At 39.6% G+C, this 13036-nt stretch overlaps 1 protein-coding gene across 1 annotated transcript in view; it reads right to left on the bottom strand.

The window, feature by feature from the left end:
* Nucleotides 1–1003: 1003 nt before the first annotated feature.
* Nucleotides 1004–13036, bottom strand: part of LOC130276902 (mucin-2-like) — a 379260-nt gene continuing 367227 nt past the window's right edge. Inside the window, exon 26 of the mRNA XM_056526896.1 lies at nucleotides 1004–1557. Coding sequence (XP_056382871.1) covers nucleotides 1389–1557 — 169 coding nt within the window. The 3' untranslated portion in view covers nucleotides 1004–1388. The remainder of the gene's footprint in view (nucleotides 1558–13036) is intronic.

The raw sequence follows: 13036 nt of genomic DNA, 5'->3' as shown, positions 1-13036 counted from the left end.
TATATGAAGTGACCAAAAATGTGCAATTTTGGACTTTGGTATTTTTTTTCTTACATGTACATCATTGACCGTGCAGTTAACTAACCTTATACAGTAGAATATCCCAATAGCGGACGCTCACAGTGAATAAAAAAGTGTCCACTATTGAGAGATGTCCCCTATTGGGGTAAAAAGAGTGTAGACTATAAAGTGTAATTAACTATAAAACATGATTAAACGCCATTAAGATTCTACTGAAATATTGCTTTTTTATTACCCCTTATCACCCCCTTTACCATTTCATCCCCACCTGTGACAATTCATTCCCCCTTCATTACCCTGTGTGCAAATTCATCACTCCCTGGGAGCCTGGGCCCCTTACTGGGGTATTGGTTGTACCCCTCTGAGGGTGGCCCTGTTTACAAGGTAGAACTCGCACGTAAGCCTGGTTGTCCCATATTTAGTGTGTTTTGTTCCCTATTGGGAGTGTTTTGTCTCCTATTGGGAATGTTTTGTCCCTTATTGGGTGTGTCCGCATACACTATTGGGAGTGTCCCCTATTCGGAGGGTGCAAATACATTAAGTCTTATGGAACTCTGCCGGGGAATTTAAAACTGTCCGCTATTGGGAGGTGTCTCTTATTGGGAGGTGTCTGCTATGGGAGATTTTACTGTATTTTAATAGTTCGGACATTTACACACGCAGCGATACCACATATGTCTGTTTATTTTTGATTACATTGTTTTATTTAAAAAATAGAAAAGGGGATGATTCAAATTTTAAGCGGGGGGGGGGAGGGGGCATATTCACATTTATTAACTTTTTTTATTTTATTTTTTACACATTTTACTTTTTTTTTTTTTTTTAGCTACCATAGAGGGCTATAACATGTAATCTTGCAATTGCGTACACTGTTCAATGCCAACATCCAATGTTTATATGCTAAAATATTCCCTGTTAAGGTATATTCCATGAATAATTGTGAAAAAAGCACAAGTTGTTTGAAGAAAATATTATGTTTAATTTCAAGCAATAATTTAGATGGCGTAATACTGCAAAAAGTTTATCTGCAAATACTCCCATCATTAATTGCTAATGCATAGTATAGTGTTATATACATATATAGTTCTGCAAACACAGGAATGATCTTTTCATTTTCACTTATACCTGACTTTGTCAGCAAGAAAGAACACGTGAAACGTGTGCATGGTTGAACAAACAGGTAGCACAGAGATAATTTTACCTACTCTATTGTGGATTATATCAGAGCAATAAAAAGACAAAGACAAAAGGATTAGAAATATATATTGCACCGGCTTTTACAATACATATACATTTTTCTAAAAGAAAGTAATTAATTATCTTGGAATGTCATATATTTTTTAGGACATATATTTTGCCTCCAATCTCTATGGTATGCACATTCTAGCTAAGCAAGCACATTTGTTGGCAAAAGACATGGGAATTTTAATGTTGTCCTTGTCCCCGGGACATACTAGTTCAACTTCCATCATTGAGGTTTCTGTCTCCGTGCAACATCCACATTTTCCCTCCATTTGCTGTGACATCACAGAGAATCTGTTTAGAAACAAAAAGGCCCAATGATCATTAAACACAATAGGGAATGTGCAGGGAAAAAAATAGGAGGTACTGCCAATAGTAACTAAGCCTGTATCCATTATTAACCCCTTAAGTGCAGTGATCACTAGCAATCGTAGCATATCATTGCGGGCATGGAAAAGGACTTGGGAGTCTTAGTTAACAGTAATTTTAGCTGTAGTGACCAGTGCCGGGCAGCTGCTGCCTAGGCAAATAAAACCATGGGGTGTGTCCACAGGAGTTCTGTGGACACACCCCACAGTGCAGTGAGACTGTGGAATTCTCTCCCAGAGGAGGTGGTCATGGGGAACTCTGTAAAAGAGTTCAAAAGGGGCCTGGATGACTTTTTGGAGAATAACTACATTTCTGGTTATGTGTACTAGATTTTATGTCCGACAGGAGGCGAGCAATATATGCAATAACTTTCTTTACTAATTCACAGCAGCGAAGTAGTTAATGGCAGAGTTAACAAGAAAGAAAAAACTTTAAGGTGCAGCCAAACATTAAAGTGCATCCGAACATTATAGGTAACAGTAACATCCAATCACCTTAGAGTACAGGTGATATAAGGTTAAGCAGGTGTAACCCCTCCCTCTTTCTTCGTAGCTCACAGCAAGAGATACATACTGTTGTTTTTTTCCTCTCAGTAATTTGATATATTATAATCCCATATAATACTAGCATATCATTATATTAGCTTGTTATAATCCCATATTGCCTATTAATACCATCCTTCTCCCATACGTTACCGGTTTCATATTCTGCCCCTCTCCCGTTCCCACCCTCCCCAGTCCCCTTCATATACTCATCTTTCATGTGATATACTGTATTTATCGGCGTATAACACGCATCTTTTTAGGCTAAAATTTCTAGCCTAAAGTCTATCTGCGTGTTATACGCTGATAAACCGCTGCAGTTCAATTATTTAAAGCGGGCGCTTTAAATCAATGAACTGCAGTGGCTTTTGCAGGTCCAGAGGCCTGCCATCGCTGCACGCTTCTCTGCCTCTGCCTATCCTGGGGTCCAGAGACTGCCAGTGCCGCTGCCCCATTACCTCCCCCATCCCCCTCGATTTTTCTGACCCCGCAGAAGCCCCCAGGAAAGGTAGGGGAGAGAGGCCGTCGCTGCCCGCTTCTCTCCCCCTGCCTTTCCTGGGGTCTAGAGCCCTGCTGCCGCCGCTTCTCTCCCCCTGGTTACCGGCGCCGCTGCCCCATTGTCTCCCCCATCCCCGGTTTTATGGTTACCTGTTGCCGGGGTCGGTCCACGCTGCTTCTGGCTCCGGTATGGCGTTTCTGCGTCGTTGCTATGCGCTGCGAGGCGCAATGATGAGTGACGCGTCGTCACTCGTCATTGCGCAGCGCATAGCAACGACACATAGACGCCACACCGGAGCCAGAAGCAGCGCGGACCCGACCCCGGCAACAGGTAATCATAAAACCGGGGATGGGGGAGGCAATGGGGCAGCGGCGCCGATAGCCAGGGGGTGGGAAGTGGCGGCAGCAGGGCTCTAGACCCCAGGAAAGGCAGGGGGAGAGAAGCGGGCAGTGACTGCCTCTCTCCCCCTGCCTTTCCTGGGGGCTTCTGCAGGGTCAGAAACAATGTATCTGGGTATGCACATGCACACACACGCACCCTAATTTTACCAAGGATATTTGGGTAAAAAACATTTTTTTATAGGCTGGTGCGTGGTATACCCCGATAAATATGGTATCTTATCTTATTTTCACTGCATTTCCCCATGGACATTACGTTCTCCTCAGCAAGCGCTGGTCTCGTTTCTCCCGAGACTTCACTTCCTGTCACAGTTACCTCACGACTGCAGCGTTCAAAGCTCCTCAGTTGCGCCGTCAGTCTTCCGCTCGCATACTCCGCATAGCCTACGGTCCTTCTATACTTATCATTACCTAACCTATCCTATCCCAGGAAAGTTGGGTACTTTTCAGTACCGCTTCCTTATTATTAAATTCTTAATATTTTATACCATTTCCATTCCCTACTGTATAGTCATCATCATTATCAAAGATAAGATGACTTCAGAGAATTCTCACAGTAAAGTTACTACTACTATTAATGATGGAGATATGTTAACTCCGAACTAATAAAAAAATATAGTAGACTAATCTGTATCCAAATCGGTACATTTAGCAGTTAAGTCTGCAATGTCTACCATACGTGATTCTATATCAGAATCTGTAGCTATGGCCATTCCTAACCCAAAACCAACTACCATTTACTATTCTACTCCATCTGATAATTTTTGGTCAGCAGAAGAATCTACAGCTGACCCAAGGGACATAGACATCAGAGAAAATGCAAACGAAAAATACATTTTTGCACCAAGGACGACAAAAAAAAACGTTCTAAGCGATTCGCTCGCACTGGGTTAGTCCAAGAGAATCCAGACAGACCAGCTCATGCTAGTCACCAGAATGATGCTAGTTGTTCGTATCCCAGACCCTCTGCCCTAGAGGAAGACAGGCGTAAAAGGGCCAAGAAAGCTCAGAGAAGAGCAAAACCTGATTCCTATGAAGTCCCTTCCTCCTTTTCCTCAGACTCATATTCTCACATATCAGACCTATCTGATGAGGAGATGCACTCTGAAGAAGGTGTAATTTCTGACAATAATGATGCTGACACTGGGGAAATCCCAGAAACTGCTATTTTAGATAGCCTAGGCACACCTTAATTCAATCCGGACCTTATCAAACACCAAAGGTCCTCAGCGTGGCTACCTAATCCTCATCTAGCCAAATACTTATCTAACAGAATAAGGAAAGCTCTTGATAGAGCAATACGGAACAAATTAAGATCAGAGTGCCCAAGACCCACATTACTTGCTAAAGTAGAGTGTACCCCCGAAATTGACCCCATACTGGTAAATTATATAAATAGATCGGGGAAGAATCCCAGGAAAGGCCTGGACAGGTCACTTAAAGCTTGCCAGGACAAGCTACTAGATATTCTAGGTCCATTGACCAAAATATTAGAACTGTCCGAGATTTCATTATCATCCGGACAACCTATTGATAATGCTGTAATGCGTGGTTGGGCCCAAAGGGCTCTCTGCCTTCTAGGCAATGCCAACGAGGCTTGACCCTCAATTGGCTAACCTCGCCACAACCGAACTTGAGCAATCCTCTGAAGGTCTCTTATTCTGAGATGCTTTTGTAAAAGAAATTGGAAAGTTTGTTGGCATATTCACTTCTCTGGATAAAGCCCAAATTTCATTGTGAAAAGTGTTCCCACAAAAATGTTTTGGGAAGGCTGGGAAAGGAAGGGGCCACTTTCCCAGCAGAGCCTCCTCATCCAGGCAAGATTCCAGAGGCCCCCCAGGACATGAACAATTTCCAGCCTTCCTCCTTCAATCCAATCCCGTTCTTTCCAACCAGAGGACGCCCATGGAGAGCCAGAGGAAATCGCAGTTATCCCAGGAACAGTCCTTCCTCAGGTAAGTCCGATCCCTCTATTTTCTTCTCTTCTTCCCTTGGGAGGAAGAATCCAAAATTTTACCCACGCTTGGGCTTCCATAACTTCAGATCTGTGGATACTGATATAATTAGTTTCACCTTCAATACAATATTCTCACCCTCACCCGATTCAATTCACACTTATGGATCAACATCTTATAGACCTAGAGGTCAAAGACCTTATTGCCAAAGGAGCCATTACTCCAGTGTCAAATCTGTCCCCTGGTTTCCTCAGCAACCTTTTTCTTGTAAAGAAAAAAGACAAGAGGACACAGGCCAGTCATCAATGTACGTCTCCTGAACAATTTCATTCTCTATCAACATTTCAAAATAGAAGGGATCAACCTTCTCAGGGACATCCTAATACAAAACGACTGGCTAGGAAAGGTAGATCTAAAAGATGCCTACCTTACAGTACCCATTCATCCTTCTCACCAACAATACCTTCAGTTCATTTGGAAAGACCAAAAATGGCAATTTACGCGCCTACCGTTTGGTCTATCATCAGCCCCGTGGTGCTTCACGAAACTAATGAAGCCCATAGTGTCCTTACTACGGAGCAGAGGTGTTCGCCTGATAATATACTTAGACGACATCCTCATCATGGCTCAATCCCATACTCTAATAATTCGTCACCTCCAATGGACACTATCTCCCCTCATTTCTCTAGGTTTTTCAATCATTTACAAAAAATCAATATTGACCCCTTCAAGGCAAGTCAAATTTTTTGGTTTCATGATAGATACTCAGATGACTATTCTGAGTTTACCCCTTAAGAAACTCCGTACGATACGGAGTTTAATACGTTCAACCTTAACCAAAGAAATGATATCAATAAGGACTATTGCCCGGATAATAGGCCTGTTGTCAGCCTCAATTCAGGCCATTTTTCCAGCTTGACTACATTATCAAGGCATGGACTATTCAGATATGATAGTCATCTCTCACGAAGCCAAAGAAGAACTTCTTTGGTGGTTTTATCACATCCAGGCTTGGAATGGCAAGACCATTTACCACTATTCTCCAGATCTCATAATAGAATCGGATGCCAGCCTTCTAGGCTGGGGAGCCCATTGTGGTCCACTTATCGCAGGAGGGAAATGGTCAGAGAAAGAAACCTGTCTCCACATCAATTGTTTGGAACTATTAGCCGTTTTCTTTGCTCTGAAGAGCTTCGCAAAATACAGATCGCATTGCTGTATCTTGCTTCGAATGGACAATATCGCAGCAGTTCAATACACCAACCGCTTAGGAGGAACTACATCCAAAACCTTGTCAGAAATCACAAAGGATTTTTGGCATTTCTGCCTAGAGCAGAACATCATTTTGAAAGCAGAATATTTACCTGGTCTAGCCAATTCTATCGCAGACCGGAATTCTCGTTTCCTTCCGGACTCCAGCGATTGGAAACTAGACTCTTCCGTTTTTTCCTCTCTATGGGGTCCCCTATATATGGATTTATTTGCTTCCTGGTTGAACAGTCAACTTCCCCAATTCCTTAGTTGGCGTCTGGGCCCAGAAACCCTCGGAATAGATGCCTTTTTACAAATTTGGCCTCAAGAGACCCTATACGCTTTTCCTCCCTTCGCATTAATCCCAAGAGTCCTTTCCCAAGTAATAACCCAACAATCAACCATGGTACTGATAACTCCATGGTGGCCATCCCAGACTTGGTTTCCCCAAATCCTCAGTTTGGCAATGGACATGCCGAGGATCCTACCAGTATTTCCTCTTCTGCCCCAAGACCCATCAGGGAATCCACACCCTCTCATTCAATCGGGCTCCCGATCGTTGATCGCATGGATGATCACGGGTCATTCTCAATTGATTGCGAAATTTCACAATCAATTAGAGAAATCCTATCTGAAGCCTGGGCTCCGACACCCGTAAAGCTTACAGATCAGCCTGGAGACTTTGGGTTCATTGGTGCTCTCAACGATCTTTGGATCCCATTCGAGCATCTATCCCTCATATTCTAAATTTCTTTTCAGCATCCTTTCATTCGGGCAAAGCTTAGAGAACTATAAACCTCTATCACTCCGCCATATCTGCTGAACATGAACATGTTAATTCCTTTCCATTTGGCTAACATCCTCTTGTATGCCGTCTACTTAAAGGAATCAGTGTTAGGACACCTCCTCGTACGAAATATGATTCCACTTGGGATGTTTCCCTTATTCTTAATATGTTCTCTTCTTGGGAAGACAAAGAATCCCTTTCCCTAAAATTCTTATCTATAAAACTTACCGTTCTTCTATGTTTAATTTCTGTTAAGAGAGTTTCTGACGTGAAAGCTCTAGACATTCCATGCAGATCTTTCTCCACTCACAGAGTTTTGTTTACGATCTCCCGTTGTACCAAAACCAACATTCACTCAGTTTTTTATCCACCTAAATTATGTGTAGTAAGATGCCTTAAGTCTTATGAACTCAAGACTGATTTCCTTCGCAATGATTCTTTCCCTCAATTACTCATTTCATACTGTAAACCCCATCTTCCTGTTTCTTCCGCTACTTTAGCAAGATGGGTCAGACAAGCAATGCATATGGCTGCAATTGAGGTTTCCAAATTTGGTGCTCATTCCACTCAAGGAGCAATGTCCACTAAAACTATTCAAGAAGGAGGCTCACTCAATGACCTTCTAAAAGCAGCCGACTGGTCGTCTGAATACACCTTCAAGACCTTTTACTTTAGACCAGATACTCATGTTTCTATGTCTATTCTTTAATGCATGAATTATAGTATCATGTTATTATTATACAGCTTTAAACTTGCATATATTGTAAGCCTCCTGTCGGACATAAAATTGAGGATTTTCCTAGTTTTAATTACGGAAAATACAGATTTTATTAACGACAGGAGGCAAGCAATAACCCTCCCTATGTGTATGTTCCCTCCCTTATTATTATTATTATTTATGTCTTTTCCCCGATGTTTTAGCTTATTAGAGTTTAATCTTCTACACCTGCCCTGGTTGTTTTCGTTTGATGATTACTTCTTTCAAGTCTTCCTCTAATATGATTTCAAGTCCTTGACCAGGAACCTCCTGGATCTACAGGATATTATCAATGGACAATTCTCTTCACTACTAAGCCATTGGAGTTTAAACATTTGTTACATATATTATAATCCTCGCATCTCAGAAAGAGGGAGGAGTTACACCTGCCTAAACTTATAACACCTGTACTCTAACGTGATTGGATGTTACTGTTACCTATAATGTTCAGATGCACTTTAATGTTTGGCTTAAAGTTTTTTCTTTCTTGTTAACTCTACCATTAACTACTTCGCTGCTGTGAGTTGGTAAAGAAAGTTATTGCATATATTGCTCGCCTCCTGTCGGACATAAAATCTATATTTTCAGTCATTCAAACTAGGAAAATCTTCAATTTATAGGGATAGAAGGTTGATCCAGGGATCTATTCTGACTGCCATATTTGGAGTCGGGACGGAATTTTTACATCTAGTATGAGGGTTTTTTGCCTTCCTCTGGATCAAATCAGTAGGGACTCATTAGGGTTATAGGTTGAACTTGATGAACTCTGGTCTTTTTTCAACCTTATGAACTATGTTACTATGAGCAACAATCACTGTCCCCCGGCCTAATCAGCATCCCCTCACCTGCTCCATGTGGATCCCGGGTCACATCTGCTGATGAGACTGCCCATAACTAAATAATACTTAGTAATGCTATGCAATAGCAAAGTATGAGCAAACTAATGATTGCATATAAAAGTTCCCTATGGGGACTTCAAAAGTATAAATAAAAAAAATAAAAATAAAAATGTCTTAATTATTTGAATAAGGATTCTGCCCATACCAGCCTTCATGACACAGCCAAGTTCGATTTTTGCATGACTAATTCTACTTTGTATTGGCACCTTTACCTTTACCATAAAATGTACTGCACAACAAAAATAAATATTATTTAACCCCTTCATTACCCAGCAATTTTTTTTAGGCTCACATTTTTTCATGCATGACAAGTTGTAACTTTCCACTGATATCATTTTTTTCAGGCTTCATAATACATTTTATGATTTAAAAAAAAAGTGTTTGTAGGGGAAAATTGAAAAAATATGGAATTGCACAATTTTGTAGGGCAATCATTTTTTCTTCATAATTCAAAATACGGTAAATCTGACATGCTATCTTTATTTTATGGGTCAGTACGATTCCAAGGATACCAAATCTGAATAATCTTTGCTTTGTTTTATTGTTAAAAAAAATGTAAACATGGTGATAAACAAATTTTTTATTTGTTTCATGTTTTAACCCCTATAACTTTTTTTAAACTTTTCTACCTACGGAGCTGTGTTGGAGTTTGAGCTGTCTTTTGTGTAGTCCTGGATTTTTTAAATCACTTTTTATTAAATTTTTTTCGATGTAATGTAACCAAAAATCAGCAATTTTGGCATTTGGATTTTTTTTGCATTTACGCTATAAACCGTGTTGAATCACAAACTTAATAATTTACTAGTTTGGACAATTACGCACACAGTGATACCAAATATGTGTATTTTTGATACAGGAAATACAGAAAAGATATACAGGAAACAGATGCAATTGAAAGCTGCAAAAACTGAAGTGGAATATGATACCTTACATAAAGATCTGAATATGGAAATGGAGAAATTAAAAAGTGCTACATTACAGAATGAGATAAAGTTTGAAAGAGCTATTTGAGACTATTTACATAAGAGTATATATGTGGGCAGATAAGTGCCAGGCAAGTGAGAAAAACACAAGTTACGAAGTACCAGGATAAGTCGAGCACCGATACGTCAGCAGATGAAAAACCGTATAATTACTCCCACCGTAGATCTGGGCACATGTAAAATCAAGAGCAGCATTTTTTAGGAAAACCGAGAAAAACAACTACTCCAGAGTTAACAAAGAGTTCCCAGTTGGATACAACATCCCAATCAGAAAAAGATGATGATGCAGGAAAGAGAGGAAGACCAGCAAATCAGAAAACATAGTTATGAACATTTCTGATCGGAATTTGACAGAAGACTTAGTCAAACTTCTCAATAGAGGACTGGACGTTGTTCCTCTATACGAAAATTCTAAATTTGACAGCAAAATTGACTTTTATCGATTTTGCTGAAATATTCATATGAGAATATATCTGATGGACACTAATGCTCTGGAACGCAGGGGAGACAGTGATGAGATTCCCAGAAAATTTTTATTTTGTGAATGTGACTTATCTCTGCACACTTGATGTGCAGAGTCTTTATATGGACATTCCGCAAAATGAGGATATGCAATGTGTAAGTGAGACATTATCTCATAATAACAGAATCAATAATAGGAAGTTGCATTTGCTTATGACTTTGGACTATGCCCGATCAATAAATTACTTCCGTTTTGTCAATGAATTCTATCGGTAGATAGATAATAGTTCAATGGGGTCATCAGTGACACCAACCCTGGCGAATGTGTTCATGGCTAATTTTGAGAATATTCATGTCTTTGGCACAGCAGGCCTGGAGACATCATTCTTCGCTATGTGGATGATTTCTTCACACTTTGGGAAAAGGATGATAAATCTTTGTTAGCATTCGTTGAGTGCCTTAATCAATGTCACAATACAATTAAGTTTACTCTTACATATTATTCTGATGTAATTCAGTTTTTAAATGTAGAAATTCGTAAAACAGGTTTTATAACAATGCTTTACAGTAAACCTACAAATAAAAACAGTATGTTACATCGTACTAGCTTTCACTCACTGACCGTTTTTAAAGGATTACTGAAAAGCCAATTCATTAGGACCCATAGAATGTAAAGTAGGGATGATAACTATCATAAAAACAAGGAGAAAATAACTGGGCAGTAAATATTATAATTATAACAAGGTGAAAAAGATAGGGAATCGCCAATGCTCGGATTCAGAAAGGGTAAAACTATAGGAGAACGTCTCATCAAGAGTTATGTAGCTATTAAAAAGAAAACAAAACATTTTTGGCAACAAGAAAAAGAGGACTTTTTCATGTGTATTCTGCCCTCAATGCAGTGGAATTATTAAAGGGGAATATATACATTATCCCACTAAGGGTACAAAAATCAAAGTGAAAGGTTTCTTCACATGACTTATGTGAATGCCAATTTGATTTAAAATTTTTAATTAAAAATGCCAATGTGATTTACCTTTCTAAAATGTCCATGCGGAAAAGCCTATGTTGGCCAAACCACACGTCAGATAAAAATTGGTGTAATTGAACTTAAATCTTTGATTCAGAAGTATTCACATTATGAAACTGAGGAAGTTGAAGAGTCGCATCATAGGAAAACTAGTGAAGTACAGCACTTAAAACAATGTGGTCATTCTGTGTCAGAGTTATGATGGCAGGTAATAGAAGAAGTAGAGTTGAGAATGAATAGAGAGAACAATAAAAAATGTTTATTATGTCAGGAGGCGTTTTGGATTACAGAATTGGAAACACTTGAACTTAAAGGTTTAAATGAAATATGCAGTTCTAAAGTATTTTTGTAACTAATATGTATATTTTATATAGACGTCTCTTGTAATACCTGTGTATGTATAGAATCTTCCATGCAGGAAGAGTTAAAGGGGTACTCTGGCGCTAAGACATCTTATCCCCTATCCTTATCCCCCTCCCATAGACTTGCATTGAGGGGGCGGAACGTGACGTCACACCCGGAGCGCCGGGGACTGATGGTAATGGGGTGCTGCGTGCAAGATCACTGGGGTTCCCAGCAGCAGGACCCCCGCGATCAGGCATCTTATCCCCTATCCTTTGGATATGGGATAATATGTCTTAGTGCCGGAGTACCCCTTTTATGAAAGGAGTTTTGAGGTTATGTCATATAAATATCACCTGACCCTACACAATTACCTGTGCGCATGACTAAGGGGGTATTTCCCTAAAAAGTTGCACAGCAGGCTGTAGCAGTCTCATGTCATCTGACCAGCAGTAAGATAAGACATTTTGTATGGAATGAATCATGTTTACAAAGTGTTTGAGTATTCCCTATCTCTTTTTTATTTTCATTAATTCTTACAGATTTCAGAAGACATAATCATTAAACAAACTATTCCATCCAGTGTGTACATTCACTTGCCGCATGCAGAACAGTGCCCAGGTACGCTCTCGCTAGGGGAAATCGCCTAACATGTAGGAGCCCATTTTTTGTGTTTTTTGTTCCTTATTTCCGATACGTGAATGCTGAGGATTACATCAGATTTCTTGGACAGTTGTTAACGGTTAACGAGGTTAACGAGGGCTTGAGTTTTAAGTGTTGTGGTTCTTTTAAACTTTAACCCCTTAAGGACTGAGCCCTTTTTCACCTTAAGGACCGAAGCATTTTTTGCAATTCTGACCACTGTCACTTTAAGAATTAATAACTATGGAATGCTTTTACAGATCATTCTGATTCCGAGACTGTTTTTTCGTGACATATTCTACTTTAACATAGTGGTAAAATTTTATGGTAACTTGCATCCTTTCTTGGTGAAAAATCCCAAAATTTGATGAAAAAATTGAAAATTTTGCATTTTTCTAACTTTGAAGCTCTCTGCTTGTAAGGAAAATGGATATTCAAAATATTTTTTTTTTTGGATTCACATATACAATATGTCTACTTTATGATTGCATCATAAAATTTACGTGTTTTTACTTTTGGAAGACACCAGAGGGCTTCAAAGTTCAGCAGCAATTTTCCAAATTTTCACAAAATTTTCAAACTCAATATTTTTCAGGGACCAGTTCAGTTTTGAAGTGGATTTGAAGGGTCTTCATATTAGAAATACCCCATAAATGACCCCATTATAAAAACTACACCCCCCAAAGTATTCAAAATGACATTCAGTAAGTGTGTTAACCCTTTAGGTGTTTCACAGGAATAGCAGCAAAGTGAAGGAGAAAATTCTAAATCTTCATTTTTTACACTTGCATGTTCTTGTAGACCCAATTTTTGAATTTTTGCAAGGGGTAAAAGGAGAAATTTTTTACTTGTGTTTG

The sequence above is a fragment of the Hyla sarda genome, chromosome 6 (genome assembly GCF_029499605.1).
Source record: "Hyla sarda isolate aHylSar1 chromosome 6, aHylSar1.hap1, whole genome shotgun sequence".
In the NCBI taxonomy this organism is placed as follows: domain Eukaryota; kingdom Metazoa; phylum Chordata; class Amphibia; order Anura; family Hylidae; genus Hyla; species Hyla sarda.
Note: the sequence above shows the minus strand (reverse complement) of the source record. Positions and strands in the feature narration are given on the sequence as shown.